The sequence below is a fragment of the Hemiscyllium ocellatum genome, chromosome 35, assembly GCF_020745735.1.
Source record: "Hemiscyllium ocellatum isolate sHemOce1 chromosome 35, sHemOce1.pat.X.cur, whole genome shotgun sequence".
In the NCBI taxonomy this organism is placed as follows: domain Eukaryota; kingdom Metazoa; phylum Chordata; class Chondrichthyes; order Orectolobiformes; family Hemiscylliidae; genus Hemiscyllium; species Hemiscyllium ocellatum.
In genome coordinates, this window is record NC_083435.1 from 17,036,722 (window position 1) to 17,052,102 (window position 15,381).

Sequence of the window (15,381 nt, forward strand, 5' to 3'; positions counted from 1 at the left end):
AGTGAGGATGTCAGCTCTCACCAACGCTAAGTGACAAAGCTGGCAGAAATGAAACTGGATTATCTGTAAACAGTCAAGGAGGGTGACTGGCCTTGCTTCTCCAGGGGTTTCACTGGGATCAAAGGTAAAGTCACCATCATCCTACCCTCTCATACAAGAGAGAGAGAGACAGGGAAAGGTGGTGGTCTAACGTAATTCTTCAGGGTATGATCGAGAAGGTGGCACTTTCATGGTAACCTCAGCTGGTGCAGTAACTGAACCCACGCTGTTAGCATCATAAGTGGACCTACCTGCCAACCGAGCTAACCACTCCTCAACCTGCAAAGGAGACGCTCACAGAAAGAGGCCATTCAGCCCTGAGGGTCAACACGTTTCAGGTGAGGGGAAAGGCTGAACAGGTCAGTCCTTCACAGTAACCCTCAGCCAAAGCAGACACTGAACCCACGCTGTCAACATCACTGTCCAGCCAACTCAGCTAACCCGACCTCGATAGCTTTCTGAGACACTTGCACTCACGGCCAGAGTGCACCTTAAACTTCTTGGAAAATATTAAGACCTGTCCATTCCAGGATAGTTGACTGTTCACCGATTGGGATAAATCTCACTGCTACTTGGAGGAAGAGTTTCTTCAATCTGAGAGGAGAACCCCCTCAGTCTTCTGTAAATTGTTACCAAAGTGAAGTGGATTTAAGGTGACTCACCCTGGCTAGGGGAAGGGGATAGCCAAGCGTCGTTATCACTAGAATATTAATCTAGAGACCCAAGTAATGTTTGGGAGAACTGGGTTCAAATGCCACCACATTTGAATTTGAATTCAATTAAAAAAAATTAAGTGTTGAATTAAGGGTCTAATGTTGTTGATCATCAGGAAAAGAAAAATCCATCTGGTTCACTAACATCCCTTAGGAAAGGAAATCTGCTGTCCTTACCTGGTCTGGCCTCGATGATTCCTGATGAAGGGCTTATGCCCGAAATGTCGAATTTCCTGTTCCTTGGATGCTGCCTGACCTGCTGCGCTTTTCCAGCAACACATTTTCAGCTCTGGCCTAGATGTAACTCCAGATCCACAGTAATGTGGTTGACTCTTAAGAGCCCTCTGGGTAATTAGGGATGGGCAATAGATACTGGTCTAGCCAGTGACATCCTTTTCCCGCCAATAAATGAACGAAAAAGCATTTTAAAAGCAAAGACTGACTTTGGTCAGCATGGAATCTGAGTCCTTAATCATGGTTGGAGGCTTTTTTTCCAACTCAAATCACACATTTTTAATCTTTTCTTTGTTTCTGTTATCGCCCGACCTTGAGCCCATCTTTTTGTCTGGTTATTACACTTTCGGCAAACATCTGACGCAATATGAAAACAGAAACTTCCTGATCTCTTCGGCAGGGGTAGTGTTGCAAGAAGGGGAGAGGGAGGGGCAGGGGAAAGGTGAAAGGAGGCGGCTCTGGGAGTGTAGGATTCCGTTAATGTGGTGCTCTTTGTAGAATGCCAACCAACCATAGAGGTAAGGAGTCAAGGTGTTCCCTGTATTAGGGGAAATCATTTCTTCCAACAATTGGTCAGGGAGATACTTAGTTGCTTGACCTGTTTATACAGGGGAGAAAGTCAGGTCTGCAGATGCTGGAGATCAGAGCTGAAAATGTGTTGCTGGAAAAGCGCAGCAGGTCAGGCAGCATCCAAGGAACAGGAAATTCGACGTTTCGAAGCCCTGATTCCTGAAGGGCTTATGCCCGAAACGTCAAATTTCCTGCTCCTTGGATGCTGCCTGACCTGCTGCGCTTTTCCAGCAACACATTTTCAGCTGTGTTTATATAGGGGCTTAGTTCCTCTGTACAAGGCTGCAGTGTAGCAAGTTTCTCATCATTGCTGCCTCCACTACATTAGCTCAACAAAAGGCTATAGGAAAATCTGAGGCACGTTCTACTGAGTGCAAATGTTGTTGGTTCAGAAATTGTTCTACTTCCTGCCCGGTACTGAAACCGGGGCTGATCTGGTCAGGGCCGGGAATGTCGAGGGGAGGCATGCCTGAGAAAACCATGAGGGACTCTGATAAGAGTGAATTAGGAAAAATTGATTCCCATCATGGAAAGATCCATCCAAGGAAAGGTTCACTAGTACTGGAAGGTTCACGATCCTAATACCAGGTGAAGACTGTCTTATGAGGAGAGGTTGAGAAGTTTGGGCTTGTTCTCAGTGGAGTTTCGAAGGACATGAAGTGACCTCACTGAAACACACAAGCTTCTTAGAGGGCTTGACAACCTAATTGGGGAAAGGCTGTGTGGGCGAGCCTAGAATAAGGATTCACACATTTGAGACAGAGTTGAGGAGTAAATTTCTTCTCTCAGAGTGTAGTGAATCTGTGGAATTCCTTACCACCGAGGGCTGTTGAGGCTGGGCCATTAAATGCATTCAAGCCAGAGATAGGGTTATGGGGAAAACGCAGCTGAGGATTATCAGACCAGCCATGATCTCCCCCTGAACGGCAAAGCAGACTCAGTGGCCTGAATGGGTTGCTTCTATTCCTGCATTTCTGGGTCTCAATAACTGCGAGTCTCAGATTTCAAACAATTGGTCGATCAACTAGAGGCGACAGGGAGGAAATGTTGGTTTCTATGGTGAATGGTAATGTGTGGAACGTGCTGCCTGGAAAGGTTGATGGAAACAGATTTAATGATAATTTACAAAAGGGATTTGGTCCTCCCCCATCCCCGAATCGGAACATGCTGTGAGTTAGCAGGGAAAGAATGGGTGAGTGGGACTAAATAAAAGACTCATTCTTTCTAACAGTGAGCACTTTAACAATAGGCTGAACGGCCTCCCTCTGGGCTGCAAGATTCTGAGTCAGGAATAGGCAACACGAGTGCAAAGGATTGGTACAGAGAGAAAAAAAACACTAAGGATTATGTGGGATTCTTGCCTGAAGTTAAAACTTGACCAAATGACAAATGGCGAGGTAAGCACGATGACGCAAAACTATAAGACCATAAGTTATCGGGGCAGAAACAAAAGGCCACAAAAGACCTGAAAATTCACCTTTGTCTTGCTGCTTTCCATCTCACTCACCCTCAGCCACAGTGATGAATGCTACAAAAACTGGACAAAATGGAGCTAAAGGAAAGGAATAGTGGAACTCAGTGCAACTAACAAACAGTTCTGTGAAGCCATTTAAAAAAATATACACTCCCTGATTAAAACCATGAGAAAAACCCTTTTTTTTCGGCAGGAGTGCATTTCCAGTTGGATGAATAAAACGTAACCAGGTGAACCCAGAATGCTGGTTAAAACAATTTTCACTCAACCATATTCTGGAACCTCCATTCTCCTTGTCCGTGGGAGACGTCACGGTAACATGCACAATGAAAACAAAAAAAAACAGGAAGTTGCTGGAAAAGCTCAGCATCTGTCGAGAGAAACCGGAGTTCACATTTCGGCAGTTCCAGCAACCCTTTCTCAGGAGACTGGTCACTGGACCCAAAACGTTAACTCTGATTTCTCTTCATGAACGCTGACAGATCAGCTGAGCTTTTCCAGCATTTTGTTTCCGATTTATGACATCCATGTTTCTTTGCGTTTTTTACACACAATGAAAAATTGCGAACCAATACGAGAAGAGGACTAAATCTGATCAAAATTTTAATTAGAAATTAACAAAGGGAATACCTGGTCATTGTTAGTGAAGTTCACACACGTGATATTTAACATGATACTCTGAAGCACGTTGCACACCCTTCATTACAGTGAGCAGACCAAGTGTTCCCTTATAGGTGACAGTCTTTGCCACAAGTGTCTCCTCACCCGAAAGTGAGGACACGGTAAGACACACAAAAGCCCTACCAGCTGTGGCAGGCTGTGAGCTGGAAGCAGGAATCAGACCAGGGAGCCGAGTGCAGGAGAAGTGGAGAGATTTGCTGAAGAAGGCTCTTTGAGGACCAAAAAATGAAAGCTAACGCGGGGCTCGAGGGAGCAGCCGCTCTCGAAAGATGTCTCTCTCTCTCTCTCCTCTCAGGCCAAGGGCTCAGGGCTTTTACTCCGGCACCACCTCGCTCAGCCACTTCATGTACGGTGGGTTCCCTTGGTCGATCGGTACACTGATAACCTCCGCCACGTCATAAGGGTGAACCGACCTGAGAGAGGAGACGGAGCACAGAAACATCACTCGACACGTCACCAGCTCTAAGGAACTGGAAAGGATTCAAGTCATGGGAACAGGAGGCTGTTCGGCCCATCGTACCTGCTTTGCCATTCAGCCAGATCAAGTTGGCCGGCACCCCAACTTCATTTACCCACGCGGAACTTGGAAGCCTCGCACCCAATGAAAATGTATCAATCCGGGATTTGGACATTCCCACCGCATGCCTGCAACACCAACCTCACCAGCATTTTGTGGAAGAGATCTAAATTTCTACGGCCCTTGGCCTTTATAGCTTGGGTGGAATCACAGAATGCCAAGTGTGGAAGCAGGCAATTCGGCCCATTGAGCCCACACTGACCCCCCCATGGAGCATCCCACCCAGTCCATAAGACCATAAGACATAGGAGTGTAAGTAAGGCCATTTGGCCCATTGAGTCCACTCCGCCATTCAATCATAGCTGATGGTCATTTCAACTCCACTTACCCGCATTCTCCCCGTAGCCCTTAATTCCTTGTGACATCAAGAATCTATCAATCTCGGCCTTGAAGACATTTAGTGTCCCAGCCTCCACTGCACTCTGCGACAATGAATTCCACAGGCCCACCACTCTCTGGCTGAAGAAATGTCTCCACATTTCTGTTCTGAATTTACCCCCTCGAATTCTAAGGCTGTGTCCACGGGTCCTAGTCTCCTCGCCTAACGGAAACAATTTCCTAGCGTCCACCCTTTCCAAGCCATGTATTATCTTGTAAGTTTCTATCATATCTCCCCTTAATCTTCTAAACTCCAATGAATACAATCCCAGGATCCTCAGCCGTTCCTCGTATGTTAGACCTGCCATTCCAGGGATCATCCATGTGAATCTCCGCTGGACAGGCTCCAGTGCCAGTATGTCCTTCCTGAGGTGTGGGGACCAAAACTGGACACAGTTCTCCAAATGGGGCCTAACCAGAGCTTTATAAAGTCTCAGTAGCACAACGGTGCTTTTATATTCCAACCTTCTTGAGATAAATGACAACATTGCATTCGCTTTCTTAATCACGGACTCAACCTGCATGTTTACCTTGAGAGAATCCTCGACTAGCACTTCCAGATCCCTTTGTACTTTGGCTTTATGAATTTTCTCACCATTTAGAAAGTAGTCCATGCTTGTATTCTTTTTTCCAAGTGCAAGACCTCGCACTTGCTCACGTTGAATTCCATCAGCCATTTCCTGGACCACTCTCCCAAACTGTCTAGATCCTTCTGCAGCCTCCCCACTTCCTCAGTACTACCTGCCTGTCCACCTAACTTCGGATCATCGGCAAACTTCGCTAGAATGCCCCCAGTCCCTTCATCCAGATCATTAATATATAACGTGAACAGCTGCGGCCCCAACACTGAACCCTGCAGGACACCGCTTGTCACCAGCTGCCATTCTGAAAAAGAACCTTTTATCCCAACTCTCTGCCTTCTGTCAGACAGCCAATCCTCAATCCATCCCAGTAACTCACCTCGAACACTGTGGGCCCTCACCTTGCTCAGCAGCCTTCCGTGTGGCACCTTACCAAAGGCCTTTTGGAAGTCTAGATAGACCACATCCACTGGGTTTCCCTAGTCCCATCCCCTACCCTATCCCTGGAACCCTGTGTTTACCCATGGCTAATCTACCTAGCTTGCACAGCCCTGGACACGATGGGCAATTTAGCATGGCCAATCCACACTAACCTGCACATTGGAAGGAAATCCACACAGACACGGGGAGAATGTGCAAACTCCACACAGACAGTCGCCCGAGGCTGGAATCGAACCTGGGTCCCTGGATCCCCGAGCAGTGCTAACCACTGAGCCACCGTGCTGGGATGAGTGTGAAAGTGGCATTGGTGAGCCCACACTTGGGAGTACCGTGTACAGTTTGGTCTCTTGAGCTCAAGAGAGGTATGCTTTCCATGAAATGAGTTCAGGGAAGGTTCACACAGCTGACACCTGGGATAAAGGGACCTGCCTCCCTAACAGGAAGGGTTGACCAGGTTAGACCTAAATTTACTGGGGTTGAAAGAACATCTGAACAAGCAGTAGGAGAAGGCCATTCGGCCCCTCAGACCCACACTGCCATTCAGTAAAATAAGAGATGATAGAATTGCAACCTCTAATCCACATTCCTATCTGCCCTGATAACCTTTAAGTCTCTGGATTATCAAGATCTACCTATCATCGCCCTAAAGCTAGTCAAGGGCTCCGCCTCTGCCACTTAACTGAGCAAAGAATTCCCAAGGCTCAGGACCCTCTGTTTTAAAACGGTGGCCCCTAGTTCTTGATTCTCATTCAACAGGGAATATCCAACCTCTCAAGACCCCTAGGGTCTCGTAATTTTCCATAAACCTTCAATTCACATTCTAAACTCCGTGGTACAAGACTAGCCTGTCTAAGATAATCCCCCAATTCCAGGTATTAATCTGGTAAACCATTTACATCCTTCCTGTAACAAAGTGAGCACAGTAGCATAGATGTGGTCTCACCAATGTCCCATATCCGTGAAAGGGTTCAGAAACATTTACAAGGGTGTTGGAGGGTTTGAGCTACAGGGAGAGGCTGAGGGGTAACCTTAGAGGTTTATAAAATTGAGAGGGGTGTGGATAGGGTGAATAACCAAGGTCTCTTTCTCCCAAGGTAGAGGAGTCTAAAGTCCTGTGAGAGATCATAGGATTAAGGTGAGTGGAGGAAGTACATAAGAGGAACCCAAGGGACAACTTTTTCACACAGAGGGTGGTGTGTGTATGGAATGAGCTGCCAGAGGAAGTTGATACAATTACAGCATTTAAAAGGGCCCTGGATGGGTACATGAACAGAAAGGGTTTAGAGGGATATGGGCCAAGTGCTGGCAAATGGGACTAGATTAATTTAGGATATCTGGTCGGCATGGACGAATTGAACTGAAGGGTCTGCTTCCATGCCATATGACTCATTCCTTAATCTTCTGTACAAAAGGGATTACAACACAAGTCTCTGCGAACTGCCCTTGGCTTGAACCTCCTGGGGTTAACCTGTGCCGTGTCATACTAGCCGTGTGGATATAGCCCTTGGACTGCCACTTGACTCCATACATTAACACATTCAAAATTAAAAGGTAACAAATTCACGTGCCAATATTAACATGCGATGTTTCTAGCAACTTGGGGGTGGGGTGGGGTGGGGAGGGATGAGCACCAGACAGAAATACCATCGCCAGCAACAGACACGCACAATGCCCTCCAGAGTGAGCTGGGCGGCACTAAAGGAGTGGCAGTCAGGCTGTGTTTTGGGAACAGTCACAGCCGCCCAGGTTATGAGCAGCGGTGTGGAACGGGGCAGCCAAGGAGCAAGTTGGACTTATGCCCAAAACGCCGACTCTCCCTGCTCCTCGGATGCTGCCTGACCCGCTGTGCTTTTGCAGTGCCACACACTTTTTGTCTCTTTCTCCTGGCCTTGTGTTGGAACAGCCCATCACCCTGATGGGCTGCACGAGGGAAATGGATGATTACAGCCTACCCGGCCTCCCTGCCCTCCTCCACTCCAAGCCTGTGGCCAACCCAGTCCCCTCACTTACCGCACGTACGCTGCTAAGTCGCCAACTTTAGTGCTTCGTGTTTTAACCATCTGTTTAAAAGACAAATAAGGCGACTGTTATTCTGAAGAGGCACGCATACACTTCATGTTTTACTTGTGAGCTGACCGAGTGTTTAAGTCTCTCCTGACACTGAGACACGAGGGGAGAGGTCTAATCCAGAGGTTTCAGTCTACGATCAAGGCCAACACCTTCAGGTGCAGCGGTGAGGCACTGCGACATTGTCTGAGGTGTCAAACAGATGGCAGCCCAGGACTAAAGCTGCTAAAACAAGTGTCTCACCCCCCTCCCTGGTCCTGACCAAAATCCATCCCTCACCCAACACTGCCAAAGCTACACGTTATGGTGTGCTGACTGGTTCGGAAGAGAAGCGGAATAGGCCATTCAGCCCAACGAGTCTGCTCCACCATTCGATGGCGGTTGAACCCCATTCTACTAGCTTTCTGCATGTAACCCTTGATCCCCTGACTAATCCAGAACCTATCGATCTCTGTCTTAAATACACTCAATGATTTGGCCACCACAGCCTTCTGCAGCAATCAGTTCCACAGATTCACCATCCTCCAGCTGAAGAAATTCCTCCTCATCTCAGTTGTAAAGGACTGACCCTTCACTCTAAGGTTATACACTCGGGTCCCAGTCTCACCTACTGGTGGAAGTGCCCTACAGAATCACATACAACTTCACAGGATACAGGCAGAGCCTTCCAATGAATCCCGACAGTGCAGATGGATGCCATTAGGCCCATCAAGTCTGTACCAACCCTCCAAAGGGCATTACACCCAGACCCGTTGCCCCCCCTCCCCCCCATAACTCAACATGGCTAATCCACCTGGCCTGCACATTACCGGGAAATATAACATGGCCAGCCCACTGAATCTGCACAGTGTTGGACCGTGGGAAGAGACTGGAGTACCCAGCAGAAACCCACATACACCGGGAGAAAATGGAAACTGCACATGGACAATGGCCCCGAGGTTCGGATTGAACCCGGGTCCCCGGCGCTATGAGGCAGCAGTGCGAGCAGCTGAGCCACCGTGCTGCCTTTCTCCACACCCACTCTATCCAGATCTCTCAGTATTCTCCACGTTTCAATCAGATTCCCCCTCAGCCTGCTAAACTCCATCAGGGACAGGCTCCTCAGGTGACAAGCCCCCTCATCCCTGGGGTCATACTTGTGAAACTCCTCTGGAACCCCTCCAATGCCAACACAGTCTTCCTTAAATACAAGATCCAAAACTGCTCGCAGTATTCCAAGTGGGGCTGACACTAGGTGTAGGACATGCAGCAGATGTTAGTTCGCACAACTCTGACTCACAAGGTTCTGGGTTTAAGACCGACTCTAATCCCTAAATGCGAAAAAACAAAGCAGGCACTTCAGTTCAACACTGAGGGATGACTGCACCTTCCTCAACCCTCTGTACTTAAGGTACATCGAAACAAACCAGTGCAACACGATTCTGACTCAATTCTCCTGGAGTTAATCTACGCGGTATGAAACAGCCCTGAGAAACTCAACCCTGAAATCCGTCGTCTGGAACAAATGACCTCTGAACATCTCTGTGGTCAGCAGCCTCGCCTCCATGTTAGAAGGTCACAAGTTCAAAACCAGCTCCACAGCACTGGTGTAAAGAAAACAGTCTCTCCCTCAATGTCAACAAAATGGAGGAGCTAGTCATCAAGCTCAAGAAGCTGAGTGAAAGACACACTCCTCGAGTAAAAAATGAGGTCTGCAGATGCTGGAGATCAGAGCTGAAAATGTGTTGCTGGTTAAAGCACAGCAGGTCAGGCAGCATCCAAGGAACAGGTTATTCGACGTTTCGGGCATAAGCCCTTCATCTGTATCAATGGTGCTGCGGTAGAGGGGCTCAAGCGCTTCCAAGTTCCTTGGGGTAAATATCTATCCTGGCCCAACCACGTCAACGCTACAGTTCAAGAAAGCACACCTCTATTGCCTCAGAAGGCTAAGGAAATTTGGCATGCCCATCGTGACTCTCGGCGATTTTTATCGATGCACCACAGAAAGCAGATTCATCACAGCTCAGTACGGCAACTGCTCTGCCCAAGACCACAAGAATATACAGGGAGTTGCGAACGCAGCCCAGTACATCACAAGATCCACTGACTCCGTCTACACTTCCCATTGCATTGGGAAAGCAGCCAACATAATCAAAGACCCCCCTCACCCCGGTTCTACTCGGTTTCACCCCCTTCCAGCAGAAGATACAACAAACTGAATTGCAAGGGCAGCTTCTTCCATGCCGTTATCAGACTTACAAACAGACCTCTCATAGATTAGATCTGATCTTTCTCTGCACCATCTCTGTCGCTGTAACTTGTATACTGCACTCTGTTGTACTCCCCTGATGTACGTATGTAAGGTATGCTTTGTCTGGATAGCAATACTTTTCACTGTCTCTCGTCGCATGTGACAAATCAACGCACTTAATCCAAGCTGACACATCTAGTGCAGAACTGAAGGATGGTTTTCATGGTTAGAGGTACATCTTTTGGTTGGCACTTAAAGGTCCCTTCTATTCTTTCAGGATGTTAAAAAAGTAATCCAGTGCTGCTGTTTTGAAAACAGCAGCAGCCTTTTCCAACATTTACCCACTATCACTTTAAAAGAAAGATCCCGGACACTATCCTTGTTGGGGGTGAGGGAGCTCTGCACCGCGAGAGCTGACTGCAGTGTTTTCCATATCACAACGGTGACTACACTCCACTGACTGGAAGGCATGCAGGGACACCCTGAGGGGGTGAACGTAGTTGGAGGGGCCATCCTTCCCGTGAGACGTGAAGACCAGTGGTTTGCCTGGTCTGCTGGATGCTGTGCTGTGTTCGAAACGCAGGTCCCTTGTAGGGTTTTGTTTATAAGAGCTGGGGTTTGAAGGGCTTTTGTGGGGAGGCAGGAGGGATGGGTTCAAGTCCAACTGTGCTCCAGAGGTATGTCTGGGGTGGCACAGTGGTTAGCACTACTGCCTCACAGCAGCAGGGAGCTGGGTTCGATTCCAGCCTCGGGCCCCTGTCTGTGTGGAGTTTGCACAATCTCCCCATGTCTGCGTGGGTTTCCTTTGGTATTTCCTTTGAATTGGGCATACTAAATTGCCCATGGCATTCAGGGATTCGATTACTTACAGTGTGGAAACAGGCCCTTCGGCCCAACAAGTCCACACTGACCCGCCAAAGAGCAACCCATCCATACCCATTACCCCATGGCCAATCCACCCTAACCTGCACATTTTTGGACTGTGGGAGGAAACCCACACAGACACGGGGAGAATGTGCAAACTCCACACAGACGGTTACCCGAGGCGGGAATTGAACCCGGGTCTCTGGCGCCGTGAGGCAGCAGTGGAAACCTCTGTGCCACCGTGGATGTTGAGTAGGGGAATGGATCTGGGTGGGTCACTCTCCGAAGGGTCAGGTGGATTGATTGGGCCGAAGGGCCTGCTTCCACTCTGTCGGGATTCTATGATCTCTGATCAGGAAAAAAATAACACAGAGTCTGGGCTTTCTCCAGTCAGATGCTGGTTTTTGGACAGGGAAAGGGTCCAGGTGTGAAAGGCAGGAACCGGTGCTGGTGCTAGACTACAGATTTATGATTAAACCCTTCCAAACCTCGGAAGGCCCTTTGCCAACTAATTTCACGTATGGATACGGGTCTGTCAAACAGATGCCAATGATCCCATGGACCTTAGTTTGGTGACGAGGAGGTGTAGTTCACCCCAGTCTCCTGACTAACATTCCCCCTCAAGGATTAACACCTTACTGATCACTATGTAATTGCTGTTTGTCGGAGGACTTGCAAGTCAGCTTTCCAACGGTACTCCTTCAGCTGCACCTGAAGCTTTGAGAAATGCAACGTTAATACAAGCCTTTCCTTTCTTTTCCGTTCGCTGAAATTCCCCACAGAAGAACCACAAATAGACTTCTGTGCCACACAAATACCATCCTCCCCAGTCAAACATTATAGCCAGGGTCTCAATGGGCAGCCAGTATTTTAAAAGGGAACTAGTTTCTAGTGGATGCTGGTATAGTTACAACGTTAAAAATACATTCGCATAAGATTGGATTAGGTTAGATTCCCTACAGTGTGGAAACAGGCCCTTCGGCCCAATCAGTTCACACTGACCCTCCGAAGAGTAACCCACCCAGACCAACTTCCCTCTGACGAATGCATCTAACACTACGGGTAATTTAGCACATCTTTGGACTGTGGGAGGAAACTGGAGCACCCAGAGGAAACTCAAGCAGACACGGGGAGAATGTGCAAACGCCACACAGACAGTCGCCCGAGGCTGGAATCGAACCTGGGACCCTGGTGCTGTGAGAGGCAGCAGTGCTAACCACTGAGCCACCGTGCCGCCCAATGTGCCCGGGAGTAAATGAATAAGAAATGCTTGAAGGCGTATGGGGCCAAGTGCAGGCTAGTTTAGTTTGGGAACGTGGTCGGCGTGGACCGGTTGGACGGAGGATCTGTTTCCAGGCTGTGTGACTGTGTAACTTGTTCACTTTACCAAGCATAAGTGTGAGCACTGGAGAAAGACAGCAGGTCTGGCAGCATCTACTCTGAAGGCATTCAGCATCAATTCCACCCTGTCCCTTCAGTTCTGATGAAGGGTGACTGGAGTCGCAAGGTTCATGCACTCTCTGGTTTCTGTTCACATATTAATAAATCGAAACCTGCATCCACTCTAAAAGGCTGAACAGCAACCCAGGTTAGTTCAATACATACATAGTTGCATGACACTCTTGTGCTATAGATTCTGTGTCCTATGATCCTGCCCACTAGCTACCTGATGAAGGAGCGGTGCTGTGAAAGCTAGTACTTCCAAATAAACTTGTTACACTACACTTTGCCCACCCTGGTCAAACACCGGCACCTCCTCCTCATGGTTTCTGGTTCACATTTCTGGCACCTGTAGTTCTTTGTGTTCGCTTTACAAAGGCTGTCCTGCTGCAGACAAAAGGACACAGACACACACACACACGGACACACTTGTCTCCTACCCCAGGTGCTGCTTCTGAGTCAGACCATTTCACAGGAGAGCTGGAGAATCGCTCCAGATGCACAATGCTACTCAGCATCAGGCCGCAGCTCAGGACCGACGTTCCTCCGGGTGCTCCGGTTTCCTCCCACAGTCCAAAGATGTGCGGGTCAGGGAACTAGCCATGCGAAATTGGCAACAGTGTCACAGGGATGCGTAGGCTAGGAGCATTAAATGGAAGGGGTAAATGGAAGATAATAGGGTAGGGGAATGGGTCTGGGTGGGTTACTGTTTGGAGGGTCGATGTGGACTTGTTGGGCTGAAGGGTCTGTTTCCACACTGTGGGGATTTTATGATTCCATTCGTACCATGATTGATGGCAACACCTTCACATGCCCAGGCCGTAAGCTCTGGAATGGCCTCCCCCACCTCTTTTGAAACACCCCTCAGAATCTACCTCTTTGATCAACCTTTGGACTATCTGCCCTCATCTTTGGTCCAAGGTCAAACTGTTGACGCGCCTGGGAAGTCCCTTAGGACATTTCGTTGCGTTAAGGGAGCTACAGAAAGGCAAGCTGTTGCAGACGTGTCGAAAGGTGTCGTAAGTGGAGTTGAAATGCCCATTAGCCACGACTGAATGGTGGAGTGGACACGATGGGCCAAATGGCCTTACTCCCACTCCTATGTCTCACGGTCTCAAATCTATTGGAAGATCAGAAAATGACGGAAAGCTCAGTTAGGAAGCATGGAAAAAAGGCTCGGGCAATGGTTCACGGTGCAATCCTTTCCCAAGAAAACACTGATTGAAGTGAAACTCGAGAAGATGGAAAAAAAGGAGGATAAAGGATCGGAGGTAGATATAACATTGAGAGGACACTAGGCTCAATAACCTGCAGGTTGACGTAGAACATATGCACAAATCAATCACCCAAATCTTCCCTTTGTAAGTGCTGAGCAGCCTGCTGTGCCCTTCCAGCACCATCTGTTTTTATGTCATATTTCCAGCCCTTGCACTGTTTTACTTTTGATTTTTGCTTCCAACAAATGCTGCCTGTGAAAATCTGAAACTGCAGGCAGTTGTTGTGAAACTTGAAAGGGTTCGGAAAGAATGCATAAGGATGTAGCCAGGGTTGGAGGATCTGAGCTACAGGGAGAGGCTGAACAGGCTGGGGCTGTTTTCCCTGGAGCGTCGGAGGCTGAGGGGGTGGCCTGACAGAGGTTTATAAAATCATCAGGGGCATGGATAGGATAAATAGACAAGGCCTTTTCCCTGGGGTCGGGGAGTCCAGAACTAGAGGGGATAGGTTTAGGGTGAGAGGGGAAAGATATAAAAGGGACCTAGCTTTGTCACACAGAGGGTGGTGCGTATATCGAATGAGCTGCCAGAGGAAGTGGTGGAGGCTGGTACAATTACAGCATTTTAAAGGCATCGGGATGGGTATATGAATAGGAAGGGTTTAGAGGGGTATGGGCCAGGTGCTGACAAGCGGGACAAGATTAATTTAGGATATCTGGCCGGCATTGACGAGTTGGACCGAAGGGTCTACTTCCGTGCTGTATATCTCTATGACGCCAGAGCGGAATATGACACCAGAGCCCTACACAGCTGCTCTGCCATCTTTGATCATGGGATGTGGGCAACCCTGGGCAGCATTTACTAACCACTGCCAAACGGGCAGTTAAGAGTCAATCATTTAGTGTGGGCAGGCCAGGCTGGATAAAGATGGCATGTTTCCTTTCCTAAGGGCAGTAGTGAACCAGATGGGTTTTTAACAACAATTGACAGCGGTTTCACAGGTCCATTAGGCTGGCAGTTTATTGGTGGGATGGTATGATTCGAACTCATGTCCCCCTGGGTCAGCGTCACTAGACATTACCACACGATCGAAACTTAGAAGCGTTAGAGGTGACACGACAGAGTGGTTGCTGAGAGGATGTTTCCCCATGTGGAAGGATCTGGAACAATTTGAAAAGAAGGGGCCTCATATCTGAGATGGAGGTGAGGGGGAATTCCTTTTCTCCGATGATTTGCCTCTTTGGAATTCTCTTCCCCAACAGGAGGAGGAGGAGGCTGGATCATTGAATATAGTTAATGGTAGAGACAGGTACAGTTAACAACATTTAAAAGACATTTCGACAGTACATGAATTGGAAAGATTGAGAGCGATATGGGCCAAATGCTGGCAAACGGGACTAGTTAAGTTTGGGACATCTGGTCGGCGTGGACTGAAAGGTCTGTTTCCCTGCTGTATGACTGCAGAAGGTGTTAAGATTAATCTCCCAGCTCTTACACACACCTCCATCTGTTGTAATCCCTTCACTCTCTGCCCCCAGCCTCAAAGGACATCCTGGATAACTATTTACCCAAAGCTTATTAAGCTTTGTGAGAAAGCTTTCAGCCTTCCCTGACCGTACACATGCCTTCACATGTGCTATTTCTTTAACAGCGTGCTTCAAACTGCTCTGAAAAGGTTCCTCCCTTTGCTGTCTTTAACCAAGCTACTTGCCTGCATAGTCTGGACATAAAAGCCACACAGCACAAGTGAGAACTTGTGTCAATGCACTGACAGAAATATTTAAAATGGCACTGAACGGAAATGAACCCTACTAATTATTCCGATTTTTAACTTCACTATATCTTCAAGGCTCAGTGCTTCAAATTTCACTACAAATC

The 15,381-nt window shown here is 48.2% G+C and overlaps 1 protein-coding gene across 1 annotated transcript in view; it reads right to left on the bottom strand.

Moving 5' to 3' along the window:
* Window positions 1-3,620: 3,620 nt before the first annotated feature.
* LOC132832669 (protein CutA homolog) overlaps window positions 3,621-15,381 on the bottom strand; it is a 37,708-nt gene continuing 25,947 nt past the window's right edge. Inside the window, exons 6-7 of the mRNA XM_060850752.1 lie at window positions 7,699-7,748; window positions 3,621-4,124 (exon numbers count right to left, since the gene is read on the bottom strand). Of these exons, the coding sequence (XP_060706735.1) occupies window positions 4,025-4,124; window positions 7,699-7,748 (150 nt within the window). The 3' untranslated portion in view covers window positions 3,621-4,024. The remainder of the gene's footprint in view (window positions 4,125-7,698; window positions 7,749-15,381) is intronic.